This window comes from Pituophis catenifer, unplaced genomic scaffold (genome assembly GCF_029215685.1).
Source record: "Pituophis catenifer annectens isolate HBS135680 unplaced genomic scaffold, rPitCat1.0.hap2 SCAF_7, whole genome shotgun sequence".
NCBI lineage: Eukaryota > Metazoa > Chordata > Lepidosauria > Squamata > Colubridae > Pituophis > Pituophis catenifer.
In genome coordinates, this window is record NW_027256887.1 from 51,150,014 (window position 1) to 51,174,814 (window position 24,801).

The 24,801-nt window shown below is 33.8% G+C and overlaps 1 protein-coding gene across 1 annotated transcript in view; it reads left to right on the top strand.

Moving 5' to 3' along the window:
• LRRIQ1 (leucine rich repeats and IQ motif containing 1) overlaps positions 1–24,801 on the top strand; it is a 101,707-nt gene that overhangs the window by 28,689 nt on the left and 48,217 nt on the right. The window contains exons 13-17 of the mRNA XM_070947349.1: positions 7,081–7,154; positions 12,134–12,227; positions 16,007–16,177; positions 19,598–20,050; positions 24,236–24,434. Coding sequence (XP_070803450.1) covers positions 7,081–7,154; positions 12,134–12,227; positions 16,007–16,177; positions 19,598–20,050; positions 24,236–24,434 — 991 coding nt within the window. The remainder of the gene's footprint in view (positions 1–7,080; positions 7,155–12,133; positions 12,228–16,006; positions 16,178–19,597; positions 20,051–24,235; positions 24,435–24,801) is intronic.

The following is a 24,801-nucleotide window of genomic DNA, read 5'->3' on the forward strand; positions in this document are numbered from 1 at the left end:
TATAAATTATTCTATTCATATATCTTTAATTCATTGTTAAAATGAATATGCTATCATTATAAATAATCTAACAAGTCATCTCAAAGATCTAATGTTTAAACTTCACTTTTTGGAAGAAAAATCTGTTGGTATCATGGAAAACCTGCTTGCATCAAGCAGGCAAACAGTAATTGTATTTTGGATCCAGGGCATGTTTAATATGTTTATTGTAGACTTTAAGAAACTTTTTTTCTCTTCTGCATATGTGTAATTTCAAGTATATTTCAAATTTACTTTTTTTTATACTTGTGTTGCTAACTGTCCAGTTTTTGTGAGTGCTTTGAGTTTAAATGATACCAGAAAAAGGAAGCTATTGGATTCTTAAAAAATATCTTTTTGGTTTTGTATCGTCTTTGTAATTTATATCCTTTTAAAGCCCAGGGCTAGTGGGACAAGGTCAAGTGGTATTAAGTTTTCTGTAATGTCTTTTGTTTTTCTGGTTTGAATTTTCCTTTAAAAGAAAAAAGAAAAGGACAAAGACCGCCAGTGAAAAGGAAACTATAGAATGACAAACTGAAAAGGATCTTATTATTTAAAGTAGAGCACACAATATGAATTTTATACTAAAAAAAACAGGTTAACCATTGAGTTTTCTACATCATGCTACTCTATATGTCATTATTAAAACGTAATATATGATGTGAAATTTACCAAACAGATAGTTACTCAAATTAACTTCTATTTTATCTTGGTCTATAATTTTACTGCATAGACAATACTTATTTTACAAATAAGTAGTACACTCACCATAAAATATGTTTGAATAGTGATTAAGAACACCATCACATCAACATTTGAGTTATCAGCTGCTGCTCCAAGTAATTAAGCCTCTATAATTCATGATAGCCATAATTTAAGTTTTTAGTAATGGATGTGCTTCATTAAACACTTTGCTGAGCATTACTGTTAATTGTTCTGTCCAAAATTATAAACTGTCAATCTGCAATTTTTAACTCTGGTGGAGTAAATATAACATTTGGAAAGAAAGGATAAATTGACCTGTATCTGAAACATCTCACAAATATTGCCTTGCAATCTATCCTCTACAAAAAGCTTTCATAGTTTTCCATTTATATTAGTTTCTCTCTTTACAAATTTGGGGAATGTAGTAACATTTATCAAAACTAAATATCAGTTTAAAATAGCAAATCATATGCAAAATATTTTGCCTCACCTCCCAGAATCTACTTTCCAGAATTCACAATTACCTATAAGAATGAATTTTAAATACACTTTAAGCAGATAATTCATTACTGAGTTATTTTTGCTGAGAAAATCAATCAAGGAGTAGCAGAAAATCAAAAGAAAGTGATTTTAAACTAGGTACCGTATATTCTGCAAATTGGAGGTAAGAAAAAGTTGTAACATTTTTAACAAAACTTAGAATAATAGATTAGAGATATTCCTTTCCATCACTAAATATTTTCAGTAATCTCTGATCAAATTTCATATATTTGAGATAAACAAAATGCAGTTTTTATTATTTAACACTTGCAGTACTTTTCAATTAGATTTAGAAATAATAGATAATATAACACCACTGTAAAATAAACAGAAGCATAAAGACCAAAGAGAATTAAAGATGTGTGATGTTCAAGCCAGCTGATTTTCAGTTAATGAATCTCAGTCAGAGACATTGATAAGCAAAGAACCCTAATGACACAATAAAAAAAAAAAACCTCTATACATATTCAGGTTCAGTACACCATATTTTCAATTAATTCCTTCCTTCCTTCTTTCCTTCCTTCCTTCCTTCCTTCTTCTTCTTTTTTTTAAAAATAGCTGTTTTTTGTCACCTTCAAGTTCAAAAATCTTCCAGGTAAGGAAGAGTAGAATAACAATGCCTAAATTTGGGCTTAAAATGTAAAAGATAAGAAAAAGATGGGATGGGTGGGATGAACAAAAGCAAACACAGAACCCATTTTCAATGTATAATTCATATTATGATTTGCTGTGAGAAACAATCAAGTAACCTGTGGAGGTGTCAGACTGGAAAACTTCAAATGAGGGACTGGCAAATTAACTGAAGAAGCAATAGAATGTCTCCTCTCTTTTTCTTCATCTGCTTTGCAACCTTTTAGAGTAACTATTCCTTGGAGAAGTATACATTTCCCTTTAGTTGCAGTTTTCTTCCATAGATTTGTCAAATGAAAATACAGAGCGGTGTATAATTTTCTTATGTACTATTATATATATATTACGCCTGTGTAGTATTATACTTTTACAGCTATTTTAAATTGAGCTTGGCCCGTGTAGATTACACAGATACATCTGTGTTAATCATGCTTTCATCACAATGTTTTCTTAGCAAAATATAGAAGCAGTTTGACATTTTGTTCTTTGTAAGTTTTCAACTACCCATTTTTGTCTTCAGCCCTGAAATGCCCTGGTGTTTGCCCACCCAAATACTAACCATGTCTAACCCTGTTTGGTTTTTTGGAGACCAGTCAAAATCAGATAGGTTCTGCAACCTGTTATGATGCTTTCTTTGTTATCTTGTTTCCTATAAATTGGATTTTCCATTTATTCATGATTTCTGTGCTCCAGATTTATAAATGTTGTACTTGGTTTAAATATTTTAAAAGTGTTTTTATCTTATTGATAGTTCATTTTCAGTTAGGTGTGTGCTTAAAAGGCATTATGGCATTAACTGCCATAGCAAAACTATGTGCCTGTCCAAGTTACTTAAATTCTTCTCTATTTTTAGTTGTGAGGAGGTGTCTCTTTAACTTAATTTAGTTATTCAGTCTTGTCATCATCCGTTCAGGTGATCCTGAGCTCAAGCCTTATGGTATATAGGTACGGAGATATTTGTTGTAGAACAGATTTAAAACATGTGTATTTATTCCACCAAAATTTTATTAAATATCTTAGAAATCTATAAAGTGGGGAGAAACCAGAAGCGTCGCAGCAAGACCAGCTGGAAAAATAGCAGGCTCCAATGAGCTCCGCAAAAATCCAGCTGGACAAACTGCTGTCGGGGGGTCTTCGGACTGGAACCATCCTGTAGGGACGGTGAAGAAGGAGAGGTGCCTCGGATGACCAAGAGGAACCGGCAAGTTCCTTGAAAGGTCGGAGGCTGCTCTTTGAACTGGTGGCGGGGGTGGCAGCCATTGAAAAATGACTGCTCTGAAGCTGGGGCAACCGGACTAAGTTTTTTGTGCAGGAGCGGAATCTGAACCAAAGCCCAAGAAAGAAAATTTCACAACTGGATTTAAAATTGGATTTGGAGAAACAAAAAATAATATAAGAAAAAGAAACCTGAGGGAAAATACTTTTTATGTGGATTAAAAATATTTTTGACAGCTTCGATACTTAGTTGCTCTGAGAATATTGTGGATTTGAGAGAGACATCTGCAGGTGGAAAGAGAGAACTACAATCTTGGTTGGAAGGTAGAAGAGAAAATAACAGCTGTGACCTTGACTAATAAAAGATAAATTCAGAAACTATGAGAACTTTTAGGGAGTATTTGTTTTTCAGCTTAGTTTCGATTTTCACCGGTTGTGGAAGATAATAAAGTTTTAATTTGGAGTGGATTGAATAAATATTCCAATTGGATACTATTTGGAATTAAAAAGAGATTATATGGACTTTAAAATTTTAATTAAATATAAATCAAAAGTCTTAACAATTTTTTAAAATTGACAATATGGAATCTTGGATGTGTGAGGAATTAATTGAGATGTTTAAAAACATATGTGAATAACTAAAGGGTAATAAAAAGTCAGAAATTTTGCTGGAACACACAGAACAGGAAAAAGGGAGCATAAATGAGGAGCAAGAAATAATATTGACGGAAAAAGAATTGAATGCAAAAAGCAGTTAGATAAGAGTGGATGGGGGGAATATCTCCCCCAAAAAGAATCAAAGGGAAAAGAAGGAAAGAGTGGAAAGAGATTAGGAGAAAGCTTGGGGAGAATTACTTGAGTAATATATCTAAAAGTGAGAAAAAGGATTCAGGAGAAAAGATATAATAAATAGAAAAAGAAAAAGAAGAAGTTAAAAGAATGGGATAAAAGGAGGAAATTATTAAGAAGTAGAATTTTGGAGAGACCAAGAGAAAATGGTTAAAGAGAGGAAGAATAGTGGAAAGGAGGTAGGAAAATAAGCTATATATTAGTAGATTTAAGGGAACTGTATTAATATTATTAATTGTGGGTCAAATAAGTTAAAGGGTTTTAATGTAAGAAGTAAATATAATGATGTATATTGCTTATATCAAAACAGAATAGCAGATCAAATATGAAATGGCAATGGAGTTTAATTATGAAGACAAGTTAAATTAAGAGACAAAATTTAAATGTTAAAAAGTGGGATGGGATTTGAAAAATATATACTGTAAATGAAGAAGTAAGATAATTGATGTTATTGTAAGAAATTAGGAATTAAAGAGCAGATAGTGATACTCTTTATGTATTATGTGTTAAGAAGAGATTAAGATAAGATAAAGAAATATGGCTGAAATTGGAAATATGTAAAATGTACTTGGGGAGAGAGATGAAATAACAAGATATGGTGAAAAATGATGAATTTGTGATAAAGAATTATATAAAAGGGATGAATTTGGAAAAAGCAGGAAGAGAATAGATTATAAAAATTAAGATATATAAGATGTATAAGATGTGACCCGGTCAACGCTCTGTTCATAAAATATGTATGATGAAAGAACATTTTAAATAAAACTTGTTTACCAAAAAAAAAAAAAAAAAAGGAAATCTATATGTGGGCTAGTAGAAAAGGAAGAGTGTGTGGCGTGTATGTATGTGTGTGTTTGAGGCCACATAATTGAGGCCTTTTGTTGACTGATTATTACTTTCACTAAACATGTATATTGTATAGCTTGTTATAATAACTACATTAATTCTTCATTTTAAAGTTTTAAAAAGAACAGCCAAGAGAAAACAAGACTATTTCAGATGAGTTTAAAAAGAAAAAGAAAAAAAATAAAGAAATCTCCAGTGAAGATAAGCATTTCTCATCAAAGTAAATGTGATGAGATTTGAATGAACGGCATGATATTCTGGGTTATCAGGCTCTTGTGATAAATGTTTTGAGGATAAATTTATGCAATTTTTGCAAAATATGATGAATCTTATTTTAATGGTGGAAAGATGCTCGACACTTAGATGATTTAGAAAGATGCAAATTTAGCATTAATACCTAAAGATTTGACCAGTATAATTAATGAATTATTTTAAATTATTCACAATGATCCTAGTTGTTAGATTGTAAATAATGTTACAAGAACTTATTCATGAAGATAATATGGGTTTTTATCTAAAATAGTTAATAGTTATTCTACAACATAGAATTGTGCTAGAAATTTTAGAATATTTTGAACACCTTAATTGTATGCAAAGAAAACATTGAACAATCTGAATTAGACTTTCTATTCAAACTTTTGGAAGAATGAATTCTGTAGAGAATTTATAAAATGGATAAAATAAATTATATCTCACAGTAGATATAAAAAATCCCTAGTGATCTTAAATAGAATAGAATAATTAGAATAATTTTATTTCTACACCGTCCTTCTCCCGTTGTGACCTCACAACAGAGAACCCATCGCTTCTAAATGAAACAAGAGCCTGAAGATGACAGGGTTGTGAGCCTGTCCAAACGTTGCTATAAGAAAAACTTTTAAAGTCACTGGTAGGATTTTAGCTGAGGTTTTAAAGACCTTGCAGAGTGCTCTATAAGGATTTTTAGAAGATTTTAAGCTGGTATTTTAACCAGAATTTTAAATATTTTAACCAACTTATTTACAATGACGCAGGAAAACACCCAAGATTTTAATTTTTTGCATATGCACACCCGCGAAAACTTAAGAAGGCATATATATATATTTGTGTTATTAAAATTAATATTATGTCCTGTTGTATTTATGTGTTGAACTAATGATGATGTGTGTTCTTGCTTTTGTATTGAGTTTTTGTGTTCCTCGATGCGCACACTCATTCTTCTGTTGGTCTGTCCAATGTATGTTGATGGGCAGGAAGCACACGGGATTTCGTATATGCCTTGATCTTCTAATTCTATTTTGTCCTTAGGGTTTCTCAGAATGGACAATATCTTTCTATCTGTGCAAAATATGGTTTTGATGTTGTGTCTATACAGTACTTTGCTAATTTTATCTGTTGTTCCCTTTATATAGGGCAAGATGGCTTTCCCATTGTTTTGTTCCTCTTGTTGTTTTTTCTTCTGTCTAGGTGTTGCATGTTGGATAATACTGATGATTTTATTTCTACAGAACCCATTTGATGTCAGTACATTAGTTAGTGTATATAATTCTGTTTGTAAATGTGCTTCATCAGCCAGACGTTTAGTTCTTGTGGTCAATGTTTTGGCAACAGAATTTATTTGTGCTGGATGGTGGTGTGATTTGGCGTTGAGATAGCGGTTCGTATGTGTCTTCTTTTGATAGATGGTATGACCTAAGGTGCCATCAGATTTTTTATAAATTAATACATCGAGGAAAGGTAACTGGTTTTCTGATTCTATCTCCATGGTGAACTTTATTTTGGGATGGAGGCTGTTCAAATATACTAAGAAGTTTTCTAGTTTATCTCTTCCATGTGGCCAGATCACAAAAGTGTCATCAACATATCTGAGCCATAATTTTGGTTTGTTAACAGTTTTTTCTAAAGCATTGGATTCGAAATCTTCCATGAAAAGATTAGCGATGACCGGTGATAATGGTGATCCCATTGGTGCGCTTTCTACTTGTTTATATCTCTGTCCTTTGTGTATGAAATATGTGTTGGATAAACAATGTCATCTCGAAAAAAAAATCATTCATTTCTTACTTTGAAAGCTGCAGCTCTTATGCAATTGCTGGCACATTGAAAAATGTTACCTTGCTACTTAAAGGAAGTATCCACAATTTAAGGCAGTTAATAAGCAATTTATAAGTTGGTAACAGATGATGAATCATTGCCTGACTTTTAGCTATATTTGGCCTGTTATATGCCAGCACCTAGAAGGTAGGTTTAGCACAAATGTCTATAAAACTCTTGGTTGATTTCTTCTTTTTCTTCTAGTTTGACACAACTTGTATCGCTTTGTTCGTATGTGTCATTGGAAAAACTAAATATAAGCAACAACTGCTTACTAGGTAAGTTTACAAGATAAATGGGAAAAAATATTTCCAGTTTCCAATGCCACATTATAAACCATATGTGAGTTTGATTACTAACATATATATCAAAAAAGGCTAATTCCATTATATATAAAGTTCAGTTTTACAGCCAGATTCATATGTTGTTCATTTTTTAACATTGAGCATTCCTATTAAGTTTAACCATGGCGGCGGTTTACTTTACTGGTAGTCCTTAACTTATGACCAGTTGTTTAATGGTCATTTGAAGTTAAGGCTATGGAAAGAGTGCTTTATGGCCTGTAAAGCACTTCCAGCCATCGTAAAACATTGTGGTGTTCCCACATTACCACTTCTTGAGCATTTGACAACTGGCTTGCATTTATGAGCAGCTGCAGCATTTTGCAGTCGTGATCATGATTTGTGATTTTTTTTTATGGTTCTGACAAAGACACCCATTCAAGAGAATGGATTTGTTTAATGACTTACAGCCACATGATTTCTTAACCATCACCATAAAAACAGTAAAAAAAAAAAAAAAAAATTGGGAAAAAGTCAGGGCTGGTCATGTGGGTGCCTCAACTTATGACCACAATGACTTACAGCCAAAAGCCTGGGTCCAGTTGTGGTTTTAAGTCAAAGACTACCTGCATTCTATAATGTCTAATACTTATACTTAAGAGGATTTGAGCCAAGGTTTTAATCCTTTTAAACTCTATATTTACTAATAGTCCTTGTATATTGTGAATTATAATTATGTAAATGAAATTTAATATTGTTTAAGAATATTTTAAAAGTGGAAGAAAGTATTCTGATTATTCCACAATTTGTTCTTCACCCGATAATCATCTTAAAATATATGTTTCCAGATATATTTTATCTTAAAATATTAAAAATACAAGACCATTCCTTGTATTTCTAAGTTTAATTATCCATTCTGGTGTAGATTAATCTTTTTTTGGTTATATAAATTTCAAACTTGATAAATGACATGTGTCAGTTGAGGAAACAGTCCAAAGGGGCAACATTCAGTATTTCAAAGATAAATTTTGTATTTAAAGCATTTATGTACAATTAGGATTCTAACAGATTTTTTAAAGAAGACTATATAATGGAATGTTAAATTTGAAACAGAAAATATACCCAAATTAGGATCTAGAACCCTCCAATGTCATTTATTGCATTTTGAATTTGACCAAAATGGTTTCAATGATTGCAGTGTTATTAGAATGGAGTACTGTACACTAAATTAAAATTTAGGGATTTCATTTCTTCATTCATCTTTCATTCATCTTTCATTCATCTTTCAAGACGCTTAAAAGAGTGTTCCTAGACATAAATATTTCATTGTATTCAATATTTGATAGTTATTTGCTATGATCCCTGTTAATATAGGGGGGGAGTGCAGGAAGATCCCTTGCAGGCAGTGGTGGGATTCAATTTTTTTTAACAACAGGTTCTGTGGGCGTGGCTTAGTTGGGGGTGTGGCTTGGCAATCATGTGACTGGGTGGGCGTGGCTAGCTGGTCACATGACTGTGTAGGCATGGCTAGCTGGTCATGTGACTGTGTAGGCGTGGCTAGCTGGTCATGTGACCGGGTGGGCGTGGGTATGTGCATAGGGACTACTCAGAGGGCTGAAAAAAAGTCATTTCTGACTGGGCCTCGCACTTTTGACCAGTCCTCACACTTATGACCATCCTTACATTTATGCCCATGCAGCTTTCTTAACAACCATGTCACTCATTTCACAACTGCTTCTCTTCACCATGGTGACAAGATAGGGCAAAAACGTAAAATGTGAGGACAGTCGTAAGTTCGAGGACTGGTCAAAAGTGCGAGGACCAGTCAAAAATAACTTTTTCAGCCCTCTGAGTAGTCCATATGCACAAAAGGACTACCCAGAGGGCTGAAAAAAGTGATTTCTGACAGGTCCTCGCACTTTTGGCCGGTCTTCGCACTTATGACTGGTCATCATTTATGCCCATTGTAGCATTCTTAACAACCATGTCACTCATTTCACAACTGCTTCTCTTCACCATGGTGACAAGATAGGGCAAAAACGTAAAATGTGAGGACAGTCGTAAGTTCGAGGACTGGTCAAAAGTGCGAGGACCAGTCAGAAATAACTTTTTCAGCCCTCTGAGTAGTCCATATGCATAAAAGGATACAGCAATAGAGAGGGATGAAGGAAGGGAAGGGAAATTAGAGTAGGAGTGAGGGTAAGAGAGGGAGGAAGAGAGGAGGAGAAGGAGAAAGGAAGAGGAAGTAGGGAGGAGAAGAAGAGGGGGAGGAAGAGAAAGTAAGAAGGAAAGAAAAGAGAGAGGTGGTAGGTTTGAGGAGAAAGATTGCTGTACAATAAAAAAGATGAAAGGAAAGAAAGCCAACCCCAAACAAATATAAAGATATTAAGATAAAAGAATGAATTGTTAAACTTTAAAGAATAAAAGAGAACAAATATGAATAAATAACAATAATTAGAAACACACATACAAACATACAATGTATTTTCTTTGAACAGAGTATTTGGCCGGTTCACAAATTTAAACAGTGTTTAGTCATTTCAATTAAATTTACAATTTCTATATTTCCTTTTTGCCATATTTATTCCTCATCTATTTTTGTAAAAAACCAATATTACCCTTCATCCTCATCTCTAATCTTAATCAAATTCAATTTTTCCCTTCTATTCTATATTATACCCCTTCCCATTGTCATCTATTTTTATATCCATCCTCACATTGGTTAATTATGTAATATTAGTTGTTTAATATAAATTCAACATTTTAATATAAATCAATCAGTTATATAACTACCTTTTTTGTATATTAATCAATATGAACATGAATATTCCAATTATTTCCATGCAATCCAATTTCTTACAAATCAATTAATTATATTTACCAATAATAAACAACCAAATAATTTCCCCCATATATTCCTCCAAACCACAACTTAACCATTTCTGCTTTCAACACAATATACAATTAATAGTATCTCAATTATTACAATTCCCTAGTTAAATAGAGCTTTTTTTTCTTTTGTGTTTTAAAATCTTGAACTCTCCTCTTTTGCCCTAAATTTCCCATTGTTTGTATCTACCTTTTTTGGTGAGGAAAAAGAAAAGAAATCTGCCTGCCTAATTATCCAACCTTGCAGCAACAGCAAAGCAGTTTCAGTTTCGTTTTTCAGGATAGCTAGGAGAAAAAAAAATGCTCCAGCAAGCAGCAGAGCCCTGAGCAAAACAGCTGAGACAAATCAGCTGAGACTCGGGAGCCGATCTAAGCAAGGTCTAATTAGCCTATGCTGAAGCTCCGCGGGCCAATAAAATTACAAAAAAACACCGAACCATTTGTTAAATTGCTGGCTCGCCCGCCCCTCGCCCACCACTATTTATTGGCAATAAATAGTGGTGCGGAGGGGCAGGGCAAGCCAGCAATTTAACAAATGGTTCGGCTGCACCACTGGCTATAGGGTGGCCCTTTGAAGCCCCGCGGCAAGAATTTGAACTGTTTTTTTTCCTCTAGCCATCAGCTGGGACTTCGGAGGCAGCAATAGATTGGGAGTGGGGGGGGGGGGTAAGCGAACGGCCGGCGATCCAACAGAGCAGAGAGCAAGGGTGAGTGAAGGCGTGGAAGCTGCTTTCTCTATCCTGCTCTCTTGCGTCCGGAGCCGGTGGGGAGCTACGTGGCAGCCCACGTGGATCCTAGGCAGCGGAACTCAGGCTAGGGAAGGGGTGGGCAATTGTGGCTCTTTTACAACCTGTGGCCTTCAACTCCCAGAATTCCTGAGACAGCCAAGCTGTCTCAGGAATTCTGGAAGTTGAAGTCCACAGGTTGTAAAAGAGCCACAATTGCCTACCCCTGGCTACGGTAGGCTGGCGCCGCATGGGTGGGAGGCGGGGCGGGGTGAGGGGTGGGCAAGCCAGCAATTTAACAAATGGTTCGGTGTGCTGCGGGGCCAATAAATTACAAAAAAACACCGAACCGTTTGTTAAATTGCTGGCTCGCTCGCCCCATTTATTGGCAATAAATAGTAGTGCAGAGGGGCAGGGCAAGGGGCGGGGCGAGCCACCAATTTAACAAAGGGTTCGGCCGAACCCCCTAGAACCCCCAGAATCCCACCACTGCTTGCAGGGATCCTTGCAGGGTCGTGCTGAGGTCGGTCCTCTCACCCCTTCTGTTCAACATTTATATGAAGCCGCTGGGTGAGATCATCCGTGGTTTTGGGGTGAAGTGTCATCTGTACGCTGATGATACTCAGCTGTACATCTCCACCCCAGACCACCCCAACGATGCCCTTGATGTGATGTCTTGCTGCCTGGAGGCCGTGCGGATCTGGATGGGGAGGAACAGGCTCAGACTCAACCCTTCCAAGACCGAGTGGCTGTGGCTTCCAGTGTCCCGATATAGTCAGCAGGCGCCATCGCTGACTATTGGGGGTGAATCTTTGCCCCACACTGCACTGCACTGGCTCCCAGTGGTCTTCTGGGTGCGATTCAAGGTGTTGGTCACCACCTTTAAAGCGCTCCATGGCATAGGACCCGGGTACCTTCGAGGCCGACTTCTGCCACCAATAGCCTCCCACTGGCCAGTTCGTTCCCACAGAGAGGATCTCCTCAGGGTGCCATCGGCCAAGTTATGTCGGCTGGCGACACCCAGGGGGAGGGCCTTCTCTGTTGGAGCCCCAGCTCTGTGGAATGAACTGCCCCCGGAAGTGCATAAGATCTCCGACCTCCGGGCATTTCGCTGTGCACTCAAGACCCTGTTGTTCCACCAGGCCGGGCTATCAACATAATAATTTTAAATTGGATGTTTTAAATTTCTGGGGTTTTAAATTGAGTCGAATTATTTAATAATTTTAAATTATTTTAATTGATGTTTGTCTTGTGCTTTTAATAGGCTGTACACCACCCTTAGTCCTTCAGGAGAAGGGCGGTATAGAAACAAAATTATTCTTATTCTTATTCTTATATTTGTTTTGTCCGTAACAAATGCAGACCTGAAGACTCTTATTCAATGCCTTAATGGCTGTGATAGCCTGAGGGAGCTATCCCTACTTGGAAATCCTCTTCTTCAAGAAGACAGCTGGAGGTAAATAGATAAGAGAAACTGGGTATGAGACATGTGTACAAAAAGGTGGATAGCTTTGTAATATAACATTTAATAATATTATTATTGATACATTAATAGAACAATATTGGTTCAGTTCATCTATATTATTATTCCAATAATGGATTATATTATAGGATAAACATTGAGAAAATCTTTTCATCTTCCCCAATATTTTCACTTGTTGGATGTTTTATAGGAGTAGGTTTGATCGTGGTTTTCAAACTTTTTCAAATCCTGGAACCGGTACCTGTTGGTTAAAAGATAATAATTCTTGGAATTTTGATCCCCAAAATGGCAGCCATTATTCTTTTTCACAGGAGAATAAGCCCTGCCTTTTTCCCCAATACCTTAGAAAAATTTCTCTGGATGCCTCTTACTGTGTTTGAATAAACTTTTTTTTCATCTTTAATCATTCATAAAATCCCATCAAATTCTCGTTGAACTTTAAGATTCCACAAAACAGTTTAAATAACAGGGAAATGGTGAGAAGAAGATAAGAGTAAAAGCATGATGATTTTATGTAGCCTTTTTCTGGAGAGGTTTAGGGTAAAACATGAATTTAAGGTAAAAATATAAGAATCTGTTACCAGTTATGATTAGTTACAGTAATTATCACAAACCAAGCTAGTCCTGTAGTATGGAAGAAATATCAGTTGCACTTACTTTTAATTGAACTGAGCATTCTTTAATGACAAATCAGCAATGTTTAATGACCATTTTTTCTTATTGAGTTCATCCTGTTTCAGCACTCTATCACTGGCAGGATAAAATAGTTCTGAAGTATTAATGAGAGCAGATTAATTCACATTATTCTTATAACTATAATTTACAATTACTGGAGATAGTTTAGAAATACCAACATGTGCAAACGTCAGAAAAGGCAAGGGCTTTGTTTTACATTTGTTTTGTTTGTTAGCTAACTATATTAAATACTTAATGGTAGATTACATGGAATTATTTACATTTCCCTCTTTAGAAACTACATCTGCTTATTATCATCAGAATTCATACTTGTGTTGTTTTGCTTCCATACTAATCATATTTTATTCTTTTCTGTTAATAAGAAAGTTGGAACAACTTATGTTTGATCTGTGCTTTGATTAGGAGGATATTTTAAACAAATTAAGTTCAAATTGTATTAAATATATATAATAAATTTTACTTTTGATTGGATTTCTATACATTCATTTTGTTTTGTTTCCTAAGCTTTTAAAATTATCCCATTTTAATCGTATTTTCCATATTCTATTCATTGATTTATTCATAGTTGTTAAATTTTCTTTTCAATTAAACTTAATATGCATCTAAGTTTTGTAAATACACTCATAATAGTTTCACGCTCCTATATTTAAATTTACTTTAGCTCAGTCTGATCTGATAGCTGTTCAACATAATCTTGGATTTGAATAATTATACATTTGTCTTTTTCAACATCTCATATTTATTTTCTTCCTTTGTACTTTTTTTTGAGGGGGGGAGGCAGGGGGAGGATTCTATGCTAACTGTAGAAGGTAGAAAGTTAGAAGTAGAAATCAACTCATTTTGAGTTTTTAAAGGCTTAGAACTTCCATTTCTGTTTTGCTACAACAGTACCTTCTTTTGTATTGATTCTGTCTAGTTCAGTACTAACTAATAAGATTGAAACAAATTGTCAGATGATTAGCAGCCTTAAGTACTCTACAAATTGTATTTAAATGGAAGCATTAGTAATCATAGATAGAATCTATTCTTAATAATTTGCCCTGTATTCAGTTCCTGTTTATTTTCATTTTCATTTCTCAAATAATTTAAAGTTCTGGGGGATTTTTTTGGCAGCTGGATTGGTCTTCTGCCATTTTCCTCATTTAGCTTTACAGTTTGTTTATACTTATGCTTCCAAACTTTTTGGATTATTTTCCCATTATCTCTTTTCCCCATTGAGCTTGGCTGACATAGTTTTCTATTTTTCTAAAGCTATTTTTCTAAATCTAGTCATTTTAACTGTGCATATGTGCTTAGGAATTTCATTATTGATTGCAAAGTTAGAAAATATTAAATAAAGCTTGAAAGCCTTTAAACCATGGGATCAAAAATCCTTCTACATTAAATACTGCTAATTTCTTACAAGTAACAAAAGAGAAATAGAGGGATTTTTAAAAATTGGTACATTGTTCTTAATTTGATGTATTCTTAATTGGTGTATAATTGCTATTCCACCTAAGTTCAGTTTAAAATAACTCTTGAAATTCCAGAGTCATCAAGATCCTCCTACACTGCTTGGCCATTTGAGCTTTTGTGATCAGAGAAAGATTAATTTATCTAATGGGATACTATAAAGTATGGATTTGTTGAATTCAGCATTGACAATAACTGCAAGCAATATGTTTGAATGAACTTTACATAACCCCCTGATACCAACAAAGGAATTATTTATAAAAGTTCCCAATTGGTTTCTTACTTTCATGTCCAGCCAGTGATAACACTGAAGAAACAGAAGTACTGAGAAATCACTTTTTGGAAATTAAACCCTAAGATCTGTTTGGGCATTCCTAGGGGAAATATGTTTCATTGCAGTAATGATTAATAGAACCTCTTAAGTGACAGAATATTCACCAGGAAGTTTTCACTAAATGAAATATTGATTCAGCCCTCACTAGCAGAAACCCAGCTGGAAAAACTAGATCTAAGATCCCATGGCTCTAAGTAACCATGGTTTCCAAGATTAATCAACTTGATATGGCACCTTTTGAATATCTCATTATTCAACATTGTCTCCAATATCTCCAGACAGCATATTCACAGTTATTCATTTAACGTTACCATCTGACATGTATGCACTTGTGAAAAGGAAATTCAGATTTTAGATTTTTTTTTGTTCTGATATAAATTGTAATTATGATTCTAATGATATATATTGAAAAAAGGAATATGAGTCAGCCAAAATTTGAATCCATCATGTTAACTTTATATTTGCTTGTTTTTCTATTCAAATATCTGGAATTCTTGGCCAGATTTTATTTAAATTTTCTTTGATAATTGATTGTAAAATTTGGCATAAGAGTCTATTCAAGCTAGCCTGGGGGTAAAAAGGGTTTAGTTCAAGGAAATATTCCAAATCCTATAAGTCCTTTTCATGAATATATTGGACTGAATTGCAGTTTTTTCCTTTTCCTTTTTCTGGATGGCATTTTGCTATTGATGCTGTGAGGAAGGTTGTTTTTAATTAATCCTTACAGAATCATCATTGGAAATAGTTCTATAGACCATCAAATACAACTCACTTTGTATCATCTGTAGGAACCCTATGTAAAATATTATATCCTCAACAAAAGTCTAACAAACATCTGTTTGAACATATCCATGAATGGAAGTCCACCATCTCCTTAGTTAATTAGTTCCATTATTAAACTGTTTTTGCTATGAGGAAAATCTTCAACTGTTTTCCTTTAACTTTAGACATTATCCCATTTCCTGCAATGTGAGATGATAGAGAACATATTGTATCTCTTCAGTTACCTGATATACAAAAATCTCATAAATAAACAAGGGTTTATTTAATAATTGGACTAGCTCCAACATCAAGGTGCCAGTTTCAGCTGGAGAAGCAAGCATTTACAGCAGTATTTAACCCCTTGTGCTTTTCCTCTTGAAATGCCAAATTCTGTATGGTTAAGACGTTGCTGCCTTTGTGTTTTGAGGTTTTAGTCATGGCTTTTCTATGTAACATGCTTCCTAAAGCTAATTTATGCTAAAGTTATGGTTTCTATGTCATTTTAAAGATGCTCCTTACTCAAAAATTTGCCCACTTTGAAAATACTTAATGATGAAACTGTAAATTGTGGTGCAGAAAAGGTTTATGAAAAAACCTCGAAGTCAGAAACATTTGCAGCATTTTGTCAAGCTCAGATTCAAGAAATGGTATCACTCCACAAAAAAGCTACAACTAGAGTGTAAGTATTTACAATTAATTTCAAGAAATTAATTTTCAAGTTTTTTGTTCCTTGATGCTTATTATTGATTTAACAATATATATATTGTTACCATATATATATGGTAACAATATATATATATACCATATTGTAGAATATGGTAGAAAAGTGATGAAAGTCTATTTTAAATTTTCATTGATTATTAATGGTTTCTGATACCTTTTAGAAATCTGATCAGATGGAAATACCCTTCACATGAAATAAGATTACATGAAGTAATCTTTCTTCATTTCTACTGTTTTATGTGCACTAATCCATTAGAATTAATTACAGATACTGAATTAAAGATTCCTAATGAAGTCTTGTGCAAACTGAACTGCACAAAACCAGAAGACTCCTAGATATTAGAAAATAAATAGAATAGGGTTGTAATTTTTTGCTAGTATCTGGTAGTCATCTGGATTTTTTGGATCTAGTAACCCTACTTAAGGAGCTTAATTAGTGCTAAATCTGTATAGGACAAAATTAATATATGAAATGAAAATAGTATAATATTATATTACATTTCAAGAATATTGAAATATGTGCAACTATTATATCTTGCATATTATATCGTAGGTATGAAATACCTATGTGTTCAATTATGTAAGTGTAACTGTACTATGTCTATATAGGGCACCCAAGGGCAAATGTACAAACTGAATGGAAACAGAAGTGGAATAATTGTTGAAAAATCCATAAAGTAACCCATAAAGTAGTTACTTAAAACATTTCAGTCATCTTGTAATATCATCATTCTGCATAAGAATACTCATAGTTATAGATGGCAGAAGCAATGGTTGTGAGGGTCAGGAGGAAGAGCTGCTAGCAAGACAACGGTCAGATAAAGGGAGCCCGAGCCTCAGGAAAGAATGTAATATGAATAAGCATCCCAAACAAGCATCCCTTAGTTCACAAAAAGATAAATGGAGAGGGAGGACAAACTTATTTCATTACTAAAGTTTACAATGAAAATAGTACTGACTTACTTAGCATTGGTTCCTATTCTGCTGTATCTTGAAGACCTTACAGTAGTAGATTTGAATTTCAATAAAGGGGATATTGTTTTCTGTGGCAGTTTGGTAATAAGAAGCTACCTATGTTATTTAAATTTATTGTAGTATTTTTCTTGAGATCATGTCTGTGATATGTCATATAAGAACTGCTATGTTTTATAGTAGAATATGTGTGTTAAATGCAAATCATTGTTGTAAATACAGTAGTGGCCAAAATTGTGGAAACCTTTTGGGAAAAGTATTTTTGAGGTTTGATGGCTAATAACACCACTTTTTTTGGGGGGAGGGAGTTTCAAGATAATCACATTCTACTGCTGGAATGGCCTTGCAATAGCCCAGACCTTAACCCAATTGAAAATCTATAGATTTTCTACTAAAGAAACTTGTTAGTCAGAAGTGACCCAGCAATAAAACCCAGTTAATAGAAACAATCATTCAATCTTGGTTTCACATTATTACAGCTGCAGAACTAAAAGACTTGGTTCACTCCATGGAAAGACATTGTAATTCATGCTAAAGGTTACCCAACTAAGTATTAACTTAATTCAAATAGACAAGCATCTGACACATGATATCCCAGACTTAACTATTATTGATAAGAAAGACAAAGACCTGCAAATAGAAGTAGAATGACTATGACAAAAGAAAGCAATGATAATACCGATAGTAATAAATGCCTTGGATACAATCCCAAAATATCTGGAGCATTCCTGAACACCATCGGCACTGACAAAATCACCACCAGTCAATTGCAAAAGGAGCTTTACCTGAAACAGCTGTGACAATACTTTTAACACCACCAAACAACATCTGCCTATCCCAGGTCTTTCGGAAAGATTCAATAGGTGGATAAAATGTTAAATCCAGTATAAACATCTCGCTGATTATGCAACAACAATATTAATAATTGCCTTCCATAGGGCGCAATGGGATTTCTTTTCCCCTAAAAAGAGTCCATAAGATTGTAGCCTTAATATTATATTCCTAAAGAACAATATGAAACCTCACAAACATTTTGGCTATTTGACATTTCATTAAATAAATGAGATCCTATAGATACAACCTGAAGTAAGTAAGCTGGCACATATAATCATAGCCATGTTTACTAAGTTGTTTTTTATAACAGAGATGTATAGCTAAATTTGGATGTTCCATCCTGATTTCACATAAAGTGAGCTTGCTCTTGTTTAAGAATTATATGCTTTTTAAAATTATTCAGATCTAATAAAGGTCTGTCAGTTAATCTTCCAACACCTACTTGAAAACAGCTATGCAAAAATGTACTTCTGTTTCAGTGTTTTGACTTTCAACAGGCCTTGTATAGAGGATTGGAAATAAAAGACCCTAATGGAAGCTGAAACCCTTTTAAAAAGTCACAGTTTAAACAGGTGAAAATGACATTAAAAGCTTATAAAAGGAATTGAAACTGAAGAAATATAAACATTAAAACTCTTTATGAAGTTTAAAGGCTTTTTACAAGAAAGAAGGAGCAATAGGAATATTAGCAGATACATCCAGTTATATAGAATTACATAATATTACTGTATTGTTTATTTGTGATGGCTTTTATTGTTGGTAGAGATATAACACACATATGCTCCCTCTGTGTGTATGTCTCTCTCTCTTTCAACAAAATTTTCTTCTCTGCAAAGTATTCTGCTCAGAAGACAATTATTTGTTCTCTCTTAAGTTGGAGAACATAATATAGTAGATAGTATTTTAGTTGTTCATGCTTTCCTGCTAAATGAAGATATGCTGATTTGTTTGAAATAAAACAATTATCTAATTCACACAAAAATATATAACTTTTAAATATTATACAATATAATTGTTAATGTTTTATTTAAAAATTAAATAATATTTAGTGCTGAATTTTATATCAGATCACATTAATCTTGACTGGACATTAGTGGCAACTAGGAGGGATATAAGAAAAAGAATGTCCAACATCAGCACCATTGTAGCATCTCAATGCTTTTTTTCCTATATGTGTTGTTATAGCCCATAGATGCCTCAAAGTTGGCAGAGTTTTCAATGAAGAGATACAATGCCACTTTTAGCAGATTTATCCCAAAAGCAAGTTCTTTTCTAGATATTGTCAAAGACTTACTTGCTGGCCCATCAAAAACAGCAACTAATCTGGCTTGTCCAGGATATACTGTAAGACTTTATCAGTAAAGCTCTCTAGGGTGATATATATTTCACCAAGGTTGTATTTTAAGATATATTGATTTTTTATTATTATTATTTTAAGATATATTTAGAAAAACTGTTAGTTAATATATATGTAATGCATTTTCATGTTATTAATCTTATAAACCATTTTGGGAGAGCAGTATGCCTGAAATAAATAATAATAGATATGTTTTAACTATTCCTTTTCCAGAGATAAATTTTCTGAAGACTCTGTACAGCTCCAGTGTTGGTATTTTAAAAAGCTGATGAAACTTAGTATTGAACATCGCTATGCACATGAGTATGGAGTTCTAAACATTACAAAGACAGAAGAACCAAAAAACCAGGCAGATCGTTTGACTCAAGACTTCATAGAGAAAAATAGCTTCTTTACCTCGGGTGTAAAAGAAAATAAGCAGGACTTGTTGAATATGCCTGAAAGATGGATCACTTCTGGCCATACTCATGCTGAGCTTATTAACTCCTTCACGACAGTTCCAGAAACAGATGAAAATCAAGTATACATACAAAAGAATACTCAATATACTACAAATGACAGTGAGGAAAGCAATGCATTAATCAGTCCTAAGAGAAACAAATTCAACAGGCAAATTACAACCATTGAAAGAGGAAATTACCTTCAACATTTTGACAATTCACAAAAGTAAGATCAAAGGGTCAAACTTTTTTATGGAAATATAACTATATCTCTGTGTAATCTTAAAGCAGACAGTGTCATCCCTAAGTACATATACTGTACACCTACTTTGACAGCACATCAGTAATAATAGAAACATTTGAGCAGCACACCATCAGCAAGAAAAAAGCAACTACCATGTTGCCTTCTATTTCTACTCTTTCTCTATTCTGTATAAACATAATTATACTAATTGTACTAAGAATATATCCATAAACATTAGGCTATGCAGTGCATTGCAAATTATTCCTTTGTAAAGCTTATTAGCATAAACAAATCACCTGTCCTTGAAACATTTAGGAAGCTGAATCTCTTGATGTATAGCAGGCTGGGGAATTCTGGGAGTTGAAGTCCACATGCCTTAAACTTGCCAAGGTTGAGAAACATTGATGTATAGGACTGTTCCAAAGGCTATTCCTAGCATAACCACGTAGCTTTTCTGGTGCTCCCAATGGAAGAGAAGTTTATACATGCATACACAAAAACCTAAAGAGTCTCTAAGATCATTTTTCTCTGTTTTTTCTTCTGTTTCCTTCTTCTATCTCAGTACTACTTCCTTCTGTCCCTAAGTATTCTAGCAAACAGAATAGTCTCTAATCAACTGCTTTCTCATTCATTTTGCCCTAGATTCTTATAAATTTGACATCTGAATGAAATTAACTTTATAAGTGACTGAAATATTATTTTGAATTGTTGAGACATTTTCTAAGATGAAATATGAAATAAATATAATTAATGAAACTGAGCAATATTCAGGAATTTTACCCGCGCAACACATTCCAACTCCAACCTCCACAGTATACTGTATTATAGGACAGTAGATTTATAATTGATTCAGTGACCTATTTTCATATAACTGCCAGATAATGAATTTATCAATTTTAAAGTACTGTCTTCTATACTGTTGGCTACAAGGATGGCAAGAAAAACAAAAGTTTTTCTCAGTATTTTCTCTTTATTTTCTGTTTCTCAGTATTTCTCTGTAGTGTTATTACCTCTTGTTTATTTGGTATTTTATTTAAAACATTTTTGCAAATATATACATATCCTTCTTAGATGAGCTATCTATGGCGAATTTGTGCTAATGTTATCAATTTTCATAAAGCATTTTTTTGGAGAAGATTTAAGTAACATAATATGAGTACTGTTGTATGCTGTTATTAGTCATTCTTCTGCTCCTCATCCTGAAGGGCTTTCCCTGTCTCTGTGACTGCCCTCTTTGTTGCATTCCTGGTAACGCCTATACCAAAATGGTGAGCTGTGTGGTTTCACTGTATCCGTTATCTTCCTAAAGTTGCTGGTGATATAAAACTACAGAAATTAAGCTAGTTGATTGGTGAAATAACATTTCTGACAAAGATAATTCATGGGTATTAATTTAGAAGTTTTCAGGATAGTGTGGGATGGGTTGGCAAGGCTATAATCTATAATCTGATAGTTGTGGAAAAACTATTAATACATTTTTGTATGTTTTCTTTTGCTCTATGTGGTAGTTTATAACAGAAAAATTGTACAGCAATTGTAAAATGTTTTGGATATATTTTGACAACACCTTTTAAATTATGTGACAATTTCTCAAGATTTATTAAGAAAAGGGTCCAATTTATTATTGCTGATGTATGCAAATTGCTTTATGTTAAATCTGAATTTAGGTCCACTTATGTCATTAATATCTATACTGATGTACAGCAATACTCCGAAATTTTCAAATGAAATTTTTTCTCATCCATCTAGGAAGGCCAAGGTTTTAATGGGAGACAGCATGCATGAAATACTACCAATAATCTTTCACATCTTTATTTATTTATTTTAATTGAACATTCTGTAGATGAATAAATCTTTTCAAATGAGGATCGGAAGAAATGGATACACTTAGCCAAGATTTGAAGCTCACTTACTTAGTTGTTCAGGCATGTTTCAGGCATGACTTCCAATCAGATAATGTAACTTTTTCATACTTGAATTCAATATCGTACAAGTGCTCCTGGAATGTAAGGTTTGTTTCCATAATTAAATATTTGCACCTGACTGCACATTAAAAACTAATCTGATAGTTATAATATCTAAGGCTTTCTGATAGTTTTTATGAGTGAACATTGCATACAAAATAGTTCTACCAAAATAGAGAACTAATTTTGAGAAAAATATATACTAGTCTACTTTTTTTTCCCCTAGTACATAAACCTATTTCGCCAATAGCGAAAACACTCCAGGGTTAAAAATCAAGGAAGATGTTTAAATTTTAAAATACAATCTGTTATCAGCCATAAAGGAGACAAACTCTTATTTAATTCAGATCAAACAAATCCTCCTGATCAGTGAAAAAGTGGTATTTTGCTGTCTCCTGGTCTAAGCTTATATACCCCTGAAGATCACCCCTGGATTCTACTTTATAGGTAACACAGAAAATATTCTGGTACATTTTTTTAACAGGAATTCTTGAAAATATTTTCTAGTTGGCCACTCAACTCATCTGGGATGAATAGGGCACAGATCTGCAGTCAGAGATGTCCTAACCTTTAAACCTTATGAACTGCTTTCACTTGCTTTCTTGCCTTATAGTTTACTGCTGAACAAAGAAAATCTTTGGTGCAATGGTTAAGGCATCAGAATAGAAAGCATAAGTTTTAGTCCTCTCTTAGATACAAAAGTCAGCTAGGTGAGTTTGTTATTTCTCTCATCCCTAGGAGGATGGCGAGAGGAAACCCTTTCCAAAAAATGTTGTCATGTAAACTGCAGGATCTAGTTAACATTGACTTGGAGGCACAGAAGAAAATGATCAGATCAGAGACCCTGAGTTGCATTTGAATACCTTGTTGCATTTTATGCTGCTGTAAACTGTGAAATGTAAAGATTGGCCTTTTCAGGATTTTTCAGGTTCAGTGAGTACATTCTATACATGTTCTTATTGATATTGAAGCAGCAGGTTATTACAAATGCTTTTTACTGAGTGATGCAAAAGTATATGCTCAGCTTCTGCATTTGGAACAGAAATGAGCTTCAGGCCAATAGTGAGAGAAATGTACTTTTTTCTGATACTAGTATTAAAAACAAATCATCCTATGTATTAATTTTTTCTGGATTTCTATGACTGAACAAGCTGTAAAAAATATCCTATCAACTCAGGTTGATTCCTGGCGGCTGCGCAGGTAAAGGCTGCCATTTGAATCTTTCCCAAATAATAATTGTCATTCTTCCACAGATATTACAATATTTTCTTCACTCCACCCATCCATCTTATTCGATATCTTCACTTCTTTTCTACTAGAATAGTATTTCTAGTCTTGTCATTCATTTACATCAGATGAATGTTTCCTTGTTGCCTCAAGGGAGAGTTGGTCTTTCAAGATCAATTGATTCATTCTTCTTGCAATTCATAGTATCCATAACAACCGTCTCCATATCTATAATTCAGAGTCATCTGTCTTACCTCTCTGATTCTTTCACACCTGGACATTTCCACTGAAAAAAAATAATAATGCTTTGAATAGCCTGATTGTTATTTTCATAGAAATTATCTACATTTCTTCTTCTCCATATAATTGTTTTCCTGATTACCTCACTGATATACTTCCATTTTTATTTGTTCTTGAGCCAAGTATCCAAACTAACCTTCATTACTTTGATGTCAGCTGTGAGATCATTAAGCATGCTGGTTGCCATTACCTTGCTTTTAATATTAACACTAGTTAACACTAAAACTACCAGTTCTAATGACAGTTAGAATCGGAAATTATTGTTCAAATACTAATAATTTCTGGTTCTGATTTGAATTCTGATTCTAAGTGTCCTATCTTCCAATTCTGACATTTCATATTTGCTGTTAAATAAATTTAACAGATATGAAGATTAATTCTCTAATATTAATTCTCTAATATTAAAGCTTCCTTGCATTCAATAGTCTTCTCTCTCATGATAGAGACGATTTTTTCACCACAAAGTGTACATGGGGAAAAGACTAAATTGGGCTTTTTTCCAGGGCTCAACTTGTCCTTGGTTTCCAGTAAAGGCGCATTTATATTTGTTAGATCTAATCTTCTTTATTTGGTCCATAAATAGTATCCCACGCTAAAAAAAACCCAGCAGTATACAGTACAATTATTGGCACAGCCTATATGTTTAAAGTAATGTTTTTTTTAATTTTATTTATAGCTCAGCAGCCATAATTATCCAGTCATGTTGGCGAGGTTATAGAGTTCGTAAAGAGATCAATTTTTATACAAGGCTACATCTGGCAGCAACTGTAATCCAGTCTGCTTGGCGGAGCTACTGCCTCAGAAGAAAGATTGTCAGCTGTGGAAAAAATAATAATCATTTTTTGGATAGGCATAAAGCTGCTACTATACTTCAGGTTAGTGAGCTAAGGTTGGTAACACGTGCCCTCTCACCTCCTTTTTGAGAACTCAGATAGCTAAATGGATTTAAAGGTACTTTTTCAAAGAAATAGAAATTAGCTGTTGAATTCATGCAAACTGAAATATAAAGTTGCATTTACCTTAAATCATTCTGGAAAGTCCTCTTGAACTTTCAGGAAAGAAACTTACTGAAAGACCACAGTCCGCTTGTGGTCTTTCAGTAATACAAGTAATTGGCTTGTAAAACTCAAGTCTCTTTTGAGTGATTCCTTATGGGTTACTTGAGCATAAGAGCAAGCATCACTCACAGTGATATGCACAAACCAGAATCTTGAGTCATTTTGCTAATGTTAATCTTTAAAG